Raw genomic sequence first — 17657 nt, 5'->3', positions numbered from 1 at the left:
GGCAAGAGAGTAGCCCCCGCTTACTGCAACTAGAGAAAGCCCGCACGCAGCAACAAAGAACCAACACAGCCAAAAGTAAATAAATAAATAAATTAAAAAAAAAAATTCTGGGGAAGATATTCAGCAAAGCATGCCATTTTTTATAGTTACAAGAGTATGGTAGAGATAATAGGATATTATAAATCTTAATCCTCAAAATGCATCATTCAAAAAGAACCATCTTGTATAGACATGCACTACATGCATTAAAATATATTGTTTTAATATGTGAACAAATGACTACTATTATCATTTTTATTTTGCCTTGCCTTGTAAACACAGTGAATAATTGTAAACCAAAACAAAACCTACCTATAAGGCTAAAAACTCTTCGAACACATAGAGTTGAAAAATTCCATTTTGCCCTTAAATTGTCAGCGGCCTGACCAGACAGGATCATACATAACCAACAGCCTAAATAAGGGACTGCAGATAAAAACCCATTCTGGAAGGAATAAGAAGATCCGGAATTAATTATGGAGGGAGGAAGAACCAAAACAACATATACACACACACATCCGCTACCATATGAAAGCAAAGGAGATACATAGCAATCTTCTGTTAATTTTTACATAATATAGTAAATAAGTCTGATTTTTATAAGGATTATGGGATTCAGTTCAATGCAGTCCCAGAGAGCCTGTCTCAGAGGGAACCAGAGCTCCCCATAGTCTAGTATGCTCAGGGTAATCCTGAATGTCATTTTGGGACTTGGGCTGTAGCTTCAAGTGAGAGAAGACGTCTTCCTGTTAGCCTATGGATTTTCCCCACGGGACAGTTTTCATTTATTTATTTACTTTAAAAATATTTTTTATTATAAAATAAAATTCAGATAGAGAAAAGCACGTTAAGTCAAATGTATAGCTTAATGAATTATTCTAAAGTGAGCACCGTCTAGGTGCTGTTCGAAACTGTACTGCTCTCTTCCGGCTTCTCGCTTGAGGACCCCAGACCTGCGCCAACCGCCTCTACTGCATGATCGAGCTGGGCATGGGCACTGATGAGGATGAACTGACAGCACGGGAGCCCAGGGCTGCTGTTCCTGATGAGATCCCCCACCTCGAGGGTGATGAGGCTGTCTTTCGCCTGGAAGAAGTAGATGAGGAGTTTCTACCTGCAGACTTTGTTCCCTCCGTACAGTGTCCCCATGGCTCCCCCAGCGGCAGCCCCAGTGGCCCTGGCCCACTTGGTCCCTCTGCTGACGTCTAGTGGTTTTATTTTTGTCCTTCTGTCTAAGGCAGGATACAAGGGCCTCAAGTCCTATCCCTTTCCACATTTGACATGGGGTTTGAATGTTGTGTATTGTGTGTTTTTTTGTTTATTTTGTTCTGAAATTTAAGTATGCAAAATCAAGATGCAGTTAAAAAAAAAAAAGTGCCTGGGGCACTCGCACATGCTTTGAGCAGAGCACAAAGGCGGTGAGGTGATAGAGAGAGCTCTATTTTTTCCTCTCTCCTTTCACTTTACATCACCACCTAAACAAAATGAAAACACCATGAGATGTGAAGCAGAATTTATCATGGAAATGTGTTATTTGCTTTGTAGGAAATGACTCGACAGTCAGCTTTTTAGGAAATCACAAATTCTGTAAAATGAAGAAAATATACTCAGAAAAAAAAATTTCTTTCTTCTATTCATTTTTCCTTAAGCACAGACCTGAGGTGCTAAGCCTAAATGGCCCAATTCTGATAAAAACAAAAGTATTCTATAGCCTGAGAGAGATGGGTACACCTGTTAGAGATTTACAAACACAAAAAAGGTAGAAAGATATTTTATCGTTGATATTTAAATCTGGTAATAATTCTATCTAAGCATCATTAATGGTACAGACCAGCAAAATTTGTTAATATTTTGAATTTAAGTGTGCTTAAGAAAAGATTTAATTTTTTTCATCATAGTCTGTGGTCTATTTTCAGATGTTGCATGCTTCCAGTTTTACTTCTGTGGCTGAAGATTTTTGTTTCTTTCTGGTATTAAGCTGAGTAATTTCCTCTTTAAATTTTATTCCATTTAGAATTCTGCACAGTGGGATCACATCTATCATTATCTGTGGCAGAACCCTACACATGAACTGCAGCAAATAGAGAAGAGAATTTTCTGATCTTGGCTTTGTCCTCTGGTGGGATAAGGCCAATAATTCATCAGAGTTACTGAATTTTCCCACTTAAAATTCCAATGGTAAAAACTCCCCTGACAAAATCTTCAACATTTATACATCCATGGGTATCTTCCACAGTTGTTAAGCATTCTGTTCAAGGATATGGTTCCTTGTATTCATTTATTAAAAAAAACTGATTCCAAAATGTTAATATCCAAAATAGGGTAACAGATATTGCCCCAACTCTCACTGAGCTGTAAGAAATAGGGACACTAGGAAAAAGCTAGGAAAAAAGAAAAGTGGTGATAACTAATGAAAATAAACTTATGTAACAAAGCAAGCTTAAAACAAAGGATAAAGAGCTTTAAAAATTTTAATTAACGAGATTATAATTTTAAATACAATGCTTCTCAAAGCAAGCTTTATTTTGAACAAAGGCCATTTCATGAATGTAATATGCTGATTTTTCAAGAAAAGAAATCCATTAAAAAAGAGGCTTCTATACAACAAGAGAATTATTTTCAAACTCTGTTCACATTTCTTTTAATTTTGATTCAGAAAGAAAATGCCTTTTTTGGTATGAAAATGCAAGAAAAAAATATTCTAGTTTTAAAGTTTCTCATTATAGAATTAAAAAAAAATTAATAAAAAATAAATGACGGCAATTAAGTACCTATACTAATTACCAGTCAGCTATTGATATTTCATTCTTTCTATAGTTCTCCTGGGAAAATTTCAAATAGAAGCATCAGTGGAATGATCTTTAAATTTGCATGCAGTTTGTCACTACAGTAGGAGACTACAGTCGGGCTCTGTTAACAGAGAGCTTAGGAAAAGCAAGGTTGCTTGCAACAAATCCATCCCACGCTATTGGTGAAGCCTCATTTCTGTTTAACTTCTGTCAGTACAATTGGTGGATATATTTCAGTATAATGGATCTCTTTTTTCAAAAGTAACCAGAGGAGTTCTTCACAGCTTAGCTGTTTGGGTGAAGTTTAAGGTTCGGTCCCTGTGGCCAGTGTTTTCGGTATGCCTTGGAAGTGAGGTGATGGACCGGTTCACTTCAACGCTGCTGACAGCTCTAAGTCCTTGTAACCAATGCAGTTGTGCAGTCAGCCTTGCTACCGTCACATTCACCACCCAGGCTGCTGCTTTACTTCCAGGGCTTCCGCTCTGTGGCTGAGTAACAGCCCACTGTGGAATATACCATACTTTATCTATTCGTCAGCTGATACATATTTGGGTTGTTTCCACTTTTTCATGATTATGAATACTGTTATGAACTTCTGTGTACATGTACATGCACATGTTTTTGTGTGCACGTATGTTTTCAGTTCTCTTGGGTATAGACCCAGGAATGGAATTTCTGGGTCATAATAATGACTTTATGTTTAACTCTTTGAGGAATTGCCAAACTGTTTTCCATAACGGCTACACCGCTTCACATCCCCACCAGCAACGTATGAGGGTTCTGTTTCCTCTACATCCTCACCAACACTTGTTATTTTCTGGTTTTCTGATTCTAATAGGTGTGAGGTGGTATCTCATTATGGTTTTGTGTTCCATTTCTGTATTTTTTTTTGGCAAATCAATTTTATTTTATTTATTTATTTTTTAACATCTTTATTGGAGTATAATCACTTTACAATGTTGTGTTAGTTTCTGCTGTATAACAAAGTGAATCAGCTATATGTATACATATATCCCCATATCTCCTCCCTCTTGCGTCTCCCTCCCACCCCTCTAGGTGGTCACAAAGCACCGAGCTGATCTCCTCGTGCAATGCAGCTGCTTCCCACTAGCTATCTATTTTACATTTGGTAGTGTATATATGTCAATGTTACTCTCTCACTTCGTCGTCCCAGCTTTCCCCCTCCCCGTGTCCTCAAGACCATTCTCTACATCTGCGTCTTTATTCCTGTCCTTCCCCTAGGTTCATCAGAACTTTTTTTTTTAGATTCCGTATATATGTGTTAGCACATGGTATTTGTTTCTCTCTTTCTGACTTACTTCACTCTGAATGACAGACACAGGTCCATCCACCTCACTACAATTAACTCAGTTTTGTTTCTTTTTATGGCTGAGTAATATTCCATTGTGTATATGTGCCACAACTTCTTTATCCATGCATCTATTGATGGACACTTAGGTTGCTTCCATGTCCTGGCTATTGTAAATACTGCTGCAATGAACACTGTGGTACATGTGTCTTTTTGAATTGTGGTTTTCTCAGGGTATATGCCCAGTAGTGGGATTGCTGGGTCATATGGTAGTTCTATTTTTAGTTTTGTAAGGAACCTCCATACTGTCCTCCATAGTGGCTGTATCAATGTACATTCCCACCAACAGTGCAAGAGGGTTCCCTTTTCTCCACAACCTCTCCAGCATTTATTGTTTGTAGATTTTTTGACGATGGCCATTCTGACCGGTGTGAGGTGATACCTCATTGTAGTTTTAATTTGCATTTCTCTAATTATTAGTGATATTGAGCATCCTTTCATGTGTTTGTTGGCAATCTGTATATTTTCTTTGGAGAAATGTCTATTTAGGTCTTCTGCCCATTTTTGGATTGGGTTGCTTTTTTTTTTTTTAAATTAATTAATTAATTAATTATTTTTGGCTGTGTTGGGTTTTCGTTGCTGCGCGCGGGCTTTCTCTAGTTGTGGCGAGCGGGGGCTACTCTTCATTGTGGTGCGCGGGCTTCTCATTGCGGTGGCTTCTCTTGTTGTGGAGCATGGGCTCTAGGCACATGGGCTTCAGTAGTTGTGGCACGCGGTCTCAGTAGTTTTGGCTCGCGGGCTCTAGAGCGCAGGCTCAGTAGTTGTGGCGCACGGGCTTAGTTGTTCCGTGGCATGTGGGATCTTCCCGGACCAGGGCTCAAACCCGTGTCCCCTGCATTAGCAGGCAGGTTCTTAACCACTATGCCACCAGGGAAGACCCTTGCTTGTTTTTTTGATATTGAGCTGCATGAGCTGCTTGTATATTTTGGAGATTAATCCTTTGTCAGTTGCTTCGTTCGCAAATATTTTCTCCCATTCTGAGGGTTGTCTTTTCATCTTGTTTATGGTTTCCTTTGCTGTGCAAACCACTGAGTAATGATGTTGAGCATCATTACATGGGCTTATTGGTCATTTGCATATCTTTGGAGAAATGTCTATTCAAATCCTTTGCCCATTTAAACACTTGGGTTATTTATCTTTCTATTATTGAGTTGTATAAATTCTTTATATATTTATCAAATATATGATTTGTGAATATTTTCTCCCATTCAGTGGGTATTTATTCTTGATAGTGTCCTTTGAGGAAGAAAAGTTTTCAATTTTGATGAAGCCCAATTTATCTATATTTTCCTTTGGTCATGTGTGCTTTTGGTATCATATGTAAGAAACTGTTGCCCAGCCCAAAGTCACAAAGATGTACACTTCTAAGAGTTTTATCATTTTAGCTCCTAACATTTACATCTGATTTATCCTTCATTTTGAAGGCAAAAACACTACCAAATTTCCTTACAAACTGTGCCTCTTTCTCTTTAGGTTTCTCTTCAATCTCTTTAAAGACAAAATCCGTCAACATAGAGATAATAGGAATTGCCTCAGTTTGATGAGTTCAGAAGGAACTGGCAGTTTTAGTGGGGGGTCTGTCTTACACAGCTTTGCAACTATAGCTCTGCCAACACCTGGATAACACTGCAGAGTGATTTCTGTACAAGAACCTTGTGTCTCCCAATGCCCCTCTCGGCTCCCAGCAGAGTCGGGCTACCATCCCAAGGGAATATGGTACCACCTGCACTTATCATCTGAGATCCTGGCATGTTACTGGGGACTAGTAAGACCTTCACAGTTAAAGGGGATAACAGCCAAGATACTCTGAATCAAGAGTTAACACACACAGAGGAAAGGAACAAGCAAGGCTAAAAAGAGCAGTCTCTAGAATTTAGTATATCAGAGTAAAATGGAAGATGCAAAATAACTGAGTCTCACATAGATAAAAACAAATTCTGTATACTCTCTATAAGAAGCGGATACTTATTTTTTCTTACCTCTTGAATATTGAACCTTAGGACCTCCTTCATGTAAGTAGGCAATAAGGTCAATAAAGTATAAAAAGTCCAGTTGTAAGAAAAATGTGCAACTACAATAGCCCAAAGTGCTAGTGATTTCAGCATAGGTGTCCATGGCACTGACTTCTGTGAAGAGAGCTGAAAAAGAAAAAAAAAACAAAAAACAAACAGGCATAATTAGGATAAGCTACAGCTATGTTCATGCTATGTTTAGATCTGTATCTGATCAGCTAAAATTCCATCTAGAATATGTTATCAACCTTGATTACTAAATCCCAGATTTTTAAACAACTCTTTTAAAATATTAAACAGCAATAGAAACTCCATGATTCAGATTTGAAGAAAAAACAGAAATGTAATCTTAGAGCTAAAATGTCGAACTAAATACTCCTTATGAATGTCAGAAGTCACCTGCAATATTAATTTCTCCACCTAAAAAACAGAGGACAGTTCAATAATCAAATTCAGAGGCTGACATAAGGGCAAGGGAAAGAGATTGGAAGTCCTATTAGAATTCATATTTCATTCTCCAATCTTTATTCAATTACAATGATCTATAAGAACTGAGCAATAGAAGGTTTTTTATGTAGCCATCTGGAGTAACGGTCTTCAAAGCAGGATGTAAGCATCCCAGCAGTAGCAAGATAATCCACCATGGTGTGGAAAGACATAACAATCTTCTATCTATACTCACTTTTATTGTAAAAAGAGAAATTAAGCTCTATTAATATTTAACAAATAGGTTGGCCCTGGAATATGTCAGACCATCACATGTTGTATGATCTCTCCAATTAAAAGGGGTTAATGGCATCCTTACTTGTTGGTCTGCCCTCGGTGTAATATTAAAGCATATTACAGTTTACACCTGCCTTTTAAAATGGATTTATGGATTTTATTAGCCAGTTTTAATTAAAACAAATCTATAAGATCAACAATGTCTTCAAAAGATTCTTAAAGAGAAAGTAAATAGAAGGTTTAAAATGACTTAGAAAAGCAATTTTTCATAGATTTAAACTAGATTTAAATAAATTTCTAGATTCTAAATTTCATAGATTTAAACTAGAAAGAATTGACATTTCTTGAACAAAACAGTACTTGTACATTTATTTAATTTGCCTGCTCTACTTTGCCTAGAGTGTGCACAACAGAAATATCTATTAAAAAAACCTGGTATCTTAATTCTGAAGAAAAAAAAGGTTCTGAAATTATTTCTAAAATGTGCCAAAGTCCTTACCTGATTTCTTAATGATGAAAGAATGTATTCCTTTTCATAGGGGGAGATTGTCTTGTGAGTTTCTGGTGTATCACTAACTAACCAGATCCATAAAATAAACCAAATGATTCCAACTATACCTTAAAATAGAAAAATAATAGGTAAATGAAATGAGAATGAACCAACAGCAATTTTTCTGTCTTGAAAAAATTATGTAATTATAAACTTAATGAAAAATTGGTTTCAGCTTTGTTTTCAAGTTCTTCTCATAATTCTTTAATGGGATAACTGCAATTTGTATTATTTCCTATAAATTTTTAAGAGGAAAAACTTTTAAAAAAAATTGCAGTATAATTGACATATAACATTACATTAGTTTCAAGTGTACAACATAATGATTTGATATTTATATACACTGCGAAATAATTACCACAATATGTCTGGCTACCATCTATCACCATACAAAATTACAAACTTTTTTTTTTTCTTGTGATGAGAACTTTTAGGATTTATTCTCTTGGCAACTTTCAAGTATGTACCACAGGGACTTCCCTGGCGGTGCAGTGATTAAGAATCTGCCTGCCAATACAGGGGACATAGGTTTGATCCCTGGTCTGGGAAGATCCCACATGCCGTGGAGCAACTAAGCCCGTGCAACACAACTACTGAGCCTGCGCTCTAGAGCCCACGAGCCACAACTACTGAGCCCGCATGCCACAACTACTGAAACCTGCGTGCCTAGAGCCCGTGCTCCGCAACAAGAGAAGCCACTGCAATGAGAAGCCCGCGCACCTCAATGAAGAGTAGCCCTCATTCGCCGCAACTAGAGAAAGCCCACGCACAGCAACGAAGACCCAACGCAGCCAAAAAAAAAAAAAAAAAAGTATGTACCACAATATCACTGTGCTGTACATTACATCCCCATGACTTATTTATTTTATAATGGGAAGTTTGCACCTGAAGAGAACAACTTTTAACCACATGACTCTGCCTATCAGGGTCTACCAGACAAACCTTTTAAAAAATAAAAGTCTACAATCTATTATTTCCACAGGTATCTGCTTTTGTTTATTGATTTGTTTTTTTATTTTTTTTATTTTTAGAAATTTCATGTAATGTCTGAAACATTTATAATAACATATTTCCATACAAATAACCCAATGAAAGTTTAGTATTAGTTGTTTTGTTTGTTTGTTTGTTTATACTGCAGGTTCTTTTTTTTTTTTTTTTTTTTTTTAAAGGAATTCCTTTTATTTTTTATTACTTATTTATTTATTTTTGGCTGTGTTGGGTCTTCATTTCTGTGCAAGGGCTTTCTCTAGTTGCGGCAAGTGGGGGCCACTCTTCATCGCGGTGCGCGGGCCTCTCACTATCGCGGCCTCTCTTGTTGCGGAGCACAAGCTCCAGATGCGCAGGCTCAGTAGTTGTGGCTCACGGGCCCAGTTGCTCCGTGGCATGTGGGATCTTCCCAGACCAGGGCTCGAACCCGTGTCCCCTGCATTAGCAGGCAGATTCTCAACCACTGCGCCACCAGGGAAGCCCTGCAGGTTCTTATTATTTGATTGCAGATATATTTCCTGCATAAATGTTTACATGGCAATCTAATTTATTAAATATGTGTATCATCCTGCTATTGAGATTGAGAAATGAAAGGCCCTGGGACTAAACAAAGAAACAAAAAAGATTAAAACTACCAAGTGAGAGCATCCTACTTTGTTTGAGAAGAAATATTTTCAAAATATACATTTTTTATAATAAACAACACAGCAATTTTTATAGTAAGTACAGCATTTAAGTCCTGGATTCAACAGCAGTTTCTATTGAACAAATATTCCAAAATTAACATCAGATCATAACTCAGCTAGATCATTTTAACCACATAAACTTGAAAAACAGGTTATCGGTATGTGTTTCAGAGCTTTGTGGTTTAGGAGATGGTTACTTCAGTGAATTGGAATATACATAGCTTAACCAATTATTAGACCACTATTACATTTTGGATCTGTCACATTATAATTTACGTTACATTTTTGAATAAACTTACCAAAGAGGTAGAAGACGTAAGTCCAATTCATATAGAAGCAAATTATTCCAGAAAGAGGAAGAGAAACTACTGTCCCAAGCTGTGCTCCTAGAATAACAACAAAGACTTTGTAAACTTTGGAGAAAAATGAACAAAGAGGGGACACAGGTCTACAGCCTAAAGAAGATGGATAACAGACAATAGGGAAAAGAGTGATTCAAATCCTATAGGAGTTGAGTTAGTCACATGTAAATATAAACAACCCATTCTCTTAAGGGATCATTTACTAGAAAACCCACAATATGTAAAATGTATACATTAATATGTAGTTATATTAGTTACAATTATGTACTGATGAATTAGATGAATTCATCTACTGATGAATTAGAAGGCATCAATCGATAGAAGACCTATTATAATATGAGCCAGTAAATGCCACATTACTAGTAAATGTGTTAGAAAGCCAAGTGTTTGGGGAAAGGCTCAAAGATGGTCTCTAAACATAACCTACTGCAGCACACCTGGTGAAAAAAGAACGAAGCTTTTGGTAATCTAATTTGCCCCAAATATATTACACACAATTGTTTCGGATAAATAAGTGATAAAATTCATTTTAACCACCAAACAGAAGACATCTTAGTAGGTACAGTGGGAGCTAAAATAATCAGACATTGTTTCTGGTCTCAAATTTTAGTCTTATATAGGAAGTAAATATAAACAAATAATTATTACATGTTAGAAAGTGTTGAGTGTCACAGAGCAATATGGAAGTTCAAATGTAGGACAGATTACCTCTGACCTCTAGAGATCAGGAAAAGATGTAAGAAGCAGCAGTGGGACTTTGAAAAGACGGGCAAGATCTGGTCCCATAAGAAAGAAGATATAGAGGCAGGTGTAACAGGGTGAGCAAATGAATGAAAGTAGGAAAGCAGAAAGTGGGTTTGGGAACTTCGATTGGGTAAAGGAAAGGAATAGAAGGCTAGAAAACCGGGTTGAATAGTTGCTGAATATCTGTTCCATGCCAGGCACTATGTGTCAAGGGCTAGGCTGGCTAAAATGAAGTGGTGAAGACCATAAAGAATCTTGACCCCTAGTTTGAGCTTAGACTATTCAACAGGCAAAGGGGAACCACTGATACTGCCTGTTCTTGAACTTCTCATCAGATTTCTCACATCGATCTCCACATAGCTGTAAGAATCTTCTTAAAATGTACATGGGATCATGTCTCTCTCTCGATTAAAAACTTCTGATGTCTCCCCATTGTATTTTGGAAAAAAGATTCTACATTCCTCCCTGTGGCCTGTAAGCCCTGATGTAAGCTGGCTCTTGTCTATTTCTCTAACCCCATCTTATGCCATTAGCCCCTTTATTCAGTGTGTTCTAGACACCTACAGTGGTTTCTCATTGTTTTGAACCCTTATGTTAATTCCTGCCTGACAGCCCTTGTATGTGCTGTTCTGACTGGCTGGAATGTTTTCCTTTTTGCTCTTCGCATGACTGGTTCATTCTCATCCTTCAGATTTTGGCTTAAAAGCCACCGCAGAGAGGTCTCTCTCAATAACTGTATTTAAAAGCTGTCAGGTCAAAAAGTTTTCATTCAGTGTGTGAGCTGGAAAGATTATAATTCACATATAAAGCTCATGCTATCTTACCTATAGATCAAAATGATAGCAAATAAATGCATAGAAAACAAGGTGTCTGAAGGGAGGGGTTGAAAGTCATGACCAGCTTATCAGATGATCAAATCAAATCACAATTTAAGGACAAAAGTGTTCAATTTTCCAGCTTTTTTTTTTTGGCTTTGTTTTGTTAAAGCATTCTCTATATCAACATCTGAAAAGGCAACATGTTTTGAAATAAATGATGGCAGATGGAGAAAATGACAGTAGTCAGTGAAGCCACATTGTTATATGCTGGTGAGCCAAAGAAGAACATTAATAATAAATTTATACCCCTGCAACTTAAGTTTTCCCCGAAGAAAGCACCTGACATTGCCTGATTCTGCTGTGTGCCCTTCCCCCAAGGTTGATATACAGATAACAAATTGTAGCGAAAGCCTTGACAGCTATCTCACCTGCATATGAAATGCTGAGAAGCTTGCTTCTTTCAAGAGGAGGAGCCCAGGAAGACCACATGGCATGCATGGCTGGAAATGTGACACCCTGGGAAGGGAAAAAGATATTTCTGACGAAATACAAGGTAGTTCTGTTAATGTTTTAAATTCAGTTGAGTATTTTGTTGCAAGAGAAGTTTCTGGATAAGACTCAAACTAGAATCAGGTTTCACGGAGTGAGATGTCTTTACAGTGCTGAGTGCGAATACCTCATAATGAAGTACTTTCAAAACCTGAACAAAGATTTGTGGATTCTGTCAACTGATTTGAGGACTGCAAGGCAAGGGTTACAAAAAATGTAAAAGAATGTACTGAATGAGGATATAAAGGTAGCCTCCCACAGTGAATTTTATTCATTTACTTTATTTATGGCCTGAATGCAATGGGAATGTTACCAATACATAACTTTTAAAAATACTGAGCTAATACTGTGGGATACTAGAAGAAAATTCAGATTCACCTTACTCAACAGGAAAAATGGTCCTACTAAAAAATGGTACTACCAAAAAATGCTCAATTAGAGTGTTTACCGGTATTTTTTTCTTTTCTGGTGATAATTAGCTTAGTAAATGCCAATTAGGGGAGGGGCAAGACAGGAGTGGGGGATTAAGAGGTGCAAACTACTATGTATAAAATAAATAAGATATAATGATATACAGCACAGGGAATATAACCAATATTTTATAATAACTATAAATGGAGCATAATCTGTAAAAATTTTGAATTGTTATACACCTGAAATTTATATAATATTGTACATCTACTATACCTCAATTTAAAAAAATGCTAATTACTGATAATGGAGAAGCAACAAAACAGTGAAGGCAGGGAGGTTCACAGAGGCTTGGGAGAGGAGGAAATGCTACAAGGGAGCAGGAAGGAATAGATCCTGGTAGACTTGCAGCAGTCGATTCACAGCTCTCCTTGGCCATTCACTAGCTGTGTAGCCTCAGAAAGATCAGTTAACCTCTTAGAACTTCAGTTTATCTGTAAAACATATATTTTACTTAGATAAGGAGAAAAGGAACCTGTTAGTAGGGGGGTAATTTTATTTTGTAGTCAAGAAAGGTTTATTTGGTACACCCCTATTCGATAAGGACAAAATAAGAATGTCCAGATGAGTGACCAAAGCTTAAATTTAAAAAGCACTTGGCAATTTCCAAAGTTTTCTAGCAATTATTATCACATCTGAGCTGTGACTGAGGATGGGGCAGGTATTTAATATATTTATATTATATATTATACACTGTATTTGTATAATATTTATATTATAACCTATGGTTCCACCGTTAGATACAGTGGAGTTATTATTCAAACTCTGATTTTACTACTCCAGTCAGTGTTTTTCCTACACAGCATGATACAAAATAACCTTTAAGCTGTATACTAAACCCAGAGGCCACTGTCTTGCTTGGTTAAAGAAATGTTAAGAGAGAGCAAAATAAACCTATGCCTTGAGAAGTTCAAAGTTAGAAATGAAACGAGATCATTATTTAAAGGTGGAGGTACACATGACGAAATGCAAAAGAGAAGTGGAAAGGAAAAGAAAAAATAAAGTTTTAAAATTAAAAAATGATAGAAATCTTAGGAGGAGAGAAAAAAAAAAGATAAAACTTAATAATAACAATTTTAAAAGCAGCAGAAAGGCCAGAAGAATCACAGGACTTAAAAAAAGATAGCTACATAAAACGATAAATTATTTGCCTCTAAGTTAGAGGACCAGAAAAAAGAACAAATGACAAAGAAGAAGTTCTATGAAAAACAACAAATGTAAAGGAAAACAAGGCAACATGACAGTCTATTGGGTAAAATATGTTTTAGACCTGGGCAATCAATGATGGAGCACAGGTAAACAGTGGCAAAAGTTCAAGAGGTAGGATGGTCTGTCTTCATGGTTTTTACAAAAAAATTTAATTAATTAATTTATTTATCTATGGCTGTGTTGGGTCTTCGTTTCTGTGTGAGGGCTTTCTCTATTTGTGGCAAGAGGGGGCCTTCTCTAGTTGCGGCAAGAGGGGGCCACTCTTCATCGCGGTGCGCGGGCCTCTCACTATCGCGGCCTCTCTTGTTGCGGAGCACAGGCTCCAGACGCGCAGGCTCAGTAGTTGTGGCTCACGGGCCCAGTTGCTCCGTGGCATGTGGGATCTTCCCAGACCAGGGCTCGAACCCGTGTCCCCTGCATTGGCAGGTGGATTCTCAACCACCGCGCCACCAGGGAAGCCCCTGCCTTCGTGGTTTTAATAGTGGTTTCTTATCTCCTCAGTAGGAGGGAGTAGGGGCAGCTATGAAGTGTCCCCCTAGAAAATGTTTTCTCTAGTCTTTGAGTAAAGCTTCTAATTTAGGAGCGCTCCCACTCAAGACCTCACTGACCACAAGTGAAATCTACTCATGTTATTTCATAGTTAATCAGTTTCTAAGTAAAAAATGAATCCCTACTATCGTCCAATGTCATTTTTTCTGGTTCGTATTCATATCAAAGAATGGTATCTTTAAGAAGACAAGAAAGTGAGACAGGGTAAGAAGAATAACAGAAGAGAAAAAAAAATTACCTCTCCTAGTCCTTCTAGAGCCCTGAGTGCGACGAGGGCTCCAACTCCGAAATCTGCGGCGAGGGGAGTGAACAGGGTGAAGACAGAGGTGCCGAGGATTCCAAATCCCAGCAGCAGTTTTCCCCCACTTCTGCTGGCAACATATCCTGCAGGGATCTGCGTGATGATGTAACCGTAAAAAAAAGACCCGAGAATCCATCCTTGAGTTTCTGCATCCCATCGGTACTTTTTACCCTGTGACGAGTAGGAGGAAAAAGAACAGCCTTTTAAGACCTTGACGAAACGGCTCCTTTCTCTTACTGGCATGTGAGTACATATAAGTGTAATTCTGAACCACTGTTTTTGTTTGTTTGTTTGTTTGTTTGTTTGTTTTGGCCGTGAGGCTTGTGGGATCTTAGTTCCCCCACCAGGGATTGAACCTGGGCCACAGCAGTGAAAGCGCCGAGTCCTAACCACTGGACTGCCAGGAGACTCCCCAGAACCATTGTTTTAGACTGAAGAACATGCAGACTTTCTACTGGGTAGGTGAGTCGCCCTGATACAGACATGCAGATTCTAGAAGTGAATCGAAAATCATTGAAAGTCATAATGTTCAGGACGGCTTGCTATTTTATGAAACTAGACTGTGGGATGAATTGTAGATACTTTGTAATGACCGTGACAAAGAAGGCTCAAAAAAAGGCACAGGTTTAATCCAGAAAGCTACTGAACAGGATACTGCAGTGGCCAAGCTGGGCTTTGGGGCCAGGCCTGGGTTCAAGCCCAGCTCTGTTACTTACTGGATTTGTGATCTGGGAAGATTAAATGAAAAAGGCCCATAAAATAAGGCCTGACACACACTAAATATTCACTTAATGTTGGCTACTAGTATGCGAAAATATAATTAATAGACCATTAATTAATAGACCATTTCAGACCAAGCACTTCAACAAGGACATAGAGCAATACAAAAGAGCAAGAATTTAAACCAAGCCAGAAACTGCACGTGAGTAGGAAATGTCTTTTAATTAGTGGCCATACACAGTGAGGTGAAAATGAAGATTTGGTGACTGAGTATCTGACATCTTTAGCACACATAGCCCTGTAACCTACCCATGTGTTAAGAACCATTCAGGATTTCTTTTTACTGTCGATGTAGGGCAAGTAAGTAGGTGGATCATCAAAAGCAAAGACACAAAGCAAACCCCTAATTATCCTTGTTTAGAGTACCAATCTGCAGCTTCTCTGTAGAATTCCAGGGCTTCATGAAGTGCCCAGCAGTTACAGGTTGAGGTGGGGAAAGTGGGTGACGTGTACCCAAATATATATCTGGCAACATTACTGAAGTCCAATGTAAAGATTTTTGATAAGTCATTATTTTGTACATGTGCTTGTTTGGGCAGAAACCCTCTTCCCTGTTTGAGTGATCTTGTCTGTAAATGGCAGGAGAGACTCACCCACATGGGATTTGGCTCCTTTGTGAGCGCTGAAGATGGATGAAAATACGCTTATAGAAAAGGACACCTGGGACTTCCCTGGCGGTTCAGTGGTTAAGACTGTGGGCTTCCACTGCAGGGGGTGCAGGTTCAATCCCTGGTCAGGGGACTAAGATCCCACAAGTCGCACAGTGTGGCCACAGAAAAAAAAAAAAAGGACACCAGCCTTTCCCGCCTGTATTGTGTCCCCATGTGAGACAAAATAAAATGTTTAAAGTGTGTAAAACTCAATTCTGAACAAATGACGAACATGCACTTATCAATTCCACTATAATATGAGGGAGGCAAAATGACATCAGCAGCTTAGGTGAGGCATGTATAGATTTTTTTGTTTTTGAAACTGACCCATTCTTATTTTTCATCCTGTAGTTGAGATTACCTTAATGCTCCTGCAACAGGAACCTTTTAAGTAGTACAGCTATTAAATAATGGTCCCATAAAAACTATTTAGCAGCATCTAAAACAACCCAATTTTCTAATACGCCAGACAGGTTTTTCCAAATTCTCTTCAAGGACAGTATGTTTATGGAGGAAACTGAAAAGCTACTTTTCAAACAGATTAGGACGCAGCAGCAGCAGCTACAGTTATAAGTTACTGTCTAACCAGTTACTGGGAAAACACAAAAGGGAATGATTCAGAGTTTACATGAAGAAAGTGTCCGTGTTTCTGGAGGATGAATAAATTCAGTATTTTTCAATATTTTCCCTCGGAAGTATTTTAGGATTAAGATCATTTGCTTGAAGAACAGCACTTACTGTTTGGTTGTGAAGAACTTTTATGGGAGCTGCATGCTCTGAACACTCGTTGGCAGTTCTATTCTCTGCTGCAGTTGTGTTGGAATCCACCATATCCACTAATGCCACACTCAGATTCACCCGTAACGAATAGAGGACGAAGAAACCAAAGAAGGCCAAAAATGCTAGGTTGTAACGAGCAGAGCAGCACACTGGAGCTGAAATAAAGATTGGTGGAAAAACTCTCATTAAAAGAGTAACTTAGGATGGAGTTAGGGTCTGTCATACAGAGTGAAGTAAGTCAGAAAGAGAAAAACAACTACAGTATGCTAACACATATATACGGAATCTAAGGAAAAAAAAAAAAAAGGTCATGAAAAACCTAGTGGCAAGACGGGAAGGTCATGAAGAACCTAGTGGTAAGACGGGAATAAAAACACAGACCTACTAGAGAATGGACTTGAGGATATGGGGAGGGGGAAGGGTAAGATGTGACAAAGTGAGAGAGTGGCATGGACATATATACACTACCAAATGTAAAATAGATAGCTAGTGGGAAGCAGCCGCATAGCACAGGGAGATCAGCTCGGTGCTTTGTGACCACCTAGAGGGGGGGGATAGGGAGGGTGGGAAGGAGGGAGATGCAAGAGGGAAGAGATATGGGAACATATGTATAACTGATTCACTTTGTTATAAAGCAGAAACTAACACACCATTGTAAAGCAATTCTACTCCAATAAAGATGTTAAGAAAAATAAAAGAGTAACTTAGATGATACTGTCTAAATCACTAAAAAGCTCACTTCTTAGAGGTACACAAATTAATAAATCATGAAAATTTTTCTGAGAATATTCTCAGATGAAGCATATCTAAAAACATGTATCAGAGAGACTTTGTTCCCAGTACCTGTGGTTTTGATAAAGATTTAACACATGAGAGCCTGAACTGTAAGACAGGTTCTTAAAACACGGAGGCAACAACTTTGCTCAGAAAAATCTGCATTCCAGAGTCAAAACCAAACCCCCAATCCCTGTCAGCCGGCAAGATAAGAGAAAAGCCGGTAAGGGGGTTTAACAGCATCACTATTTCTGAAAAACCGTCTCCAACATGGCCAATAAGTCCTCGAGCGCTCAGCGTGACACGCACATTACTATGGGCTAGCAGGCATCGCATCATAAACGTATCTCAGCACAAAAAATTTACTGCCAAGGCCAGGGCAGGAAGCCCCTCCTGATCAATTTCTTACCTTGAAAAGTATCCTCAGAGGCTGGGTGTGAATCGGAAGCCATGATTAATACTTCCGGCTCTCCTAAACTAAGTGTATTTAAGAATCCAGAAGCAAACTTGCAGAA

At 38.2% G+C, this 17657-nt stretch overlaps 1 protein-coding gene across 3 annotated transcripts in view; it reads right to left on the bottom strand.

Moving 5' to 3' along the window:
- The window catches only part of SLC17A5 (solute carrier family 17 member 5), a 48921-nt gene that overhangs the window by 19725 nt on the left and 11539 nt on the right, over positions 1-17657 (bottom strand). For all 3 annotated transcript variants that reach the window (XM_036872188.1, XM_036872189.1, XM_036872187.1), the window contains exons 2-8: positions 16327-16523; positions 14096-14329; positions 11508-11595; positions 9455-9541; positions 7432-7550; positions 6177-6335; positions 352-484 (exon numbers count right to left, since the gene is read on the bottom strand). In XM_036872188.1, coding sequence (XP_036728083.1) covers positions 352-484; positions 6177-6335; positions 7432-7550; positions 9455-9541; positions 11508-11595; positions 14096-14329; positions 16327-16523 — 1017 coding nt within the window. The remainder of the gene's footprint in view (positions 1-351; positions 485-6176; positions 6336-7431; positions 7551-9454; positions 9542-11507; positions 11596-14095; positions 14330-16326; positions 16524-17657) is intronic.

Source organism: Balaenoptera musculus, chromosome 12 (genome assembly GCF_009873245.2).
Source record: "Balaenoptera musculus isolate JJ_BM4_2016_0621 chromosome 12, mBalMus1.pri.v3, whole genome shotgun sequence".
Classification (NCBI taxonomy): Eukaryota; Metazoa; Chordata; class Mammalia; order Artiodactyla; family Balaenopteridae; genus Balaenoptera; species Balaenoptera musculus.
Note: the sequence above shows the minus strand (reverse complement) of the source record. Positions and strands in the feature narration are given on the sequence as shown.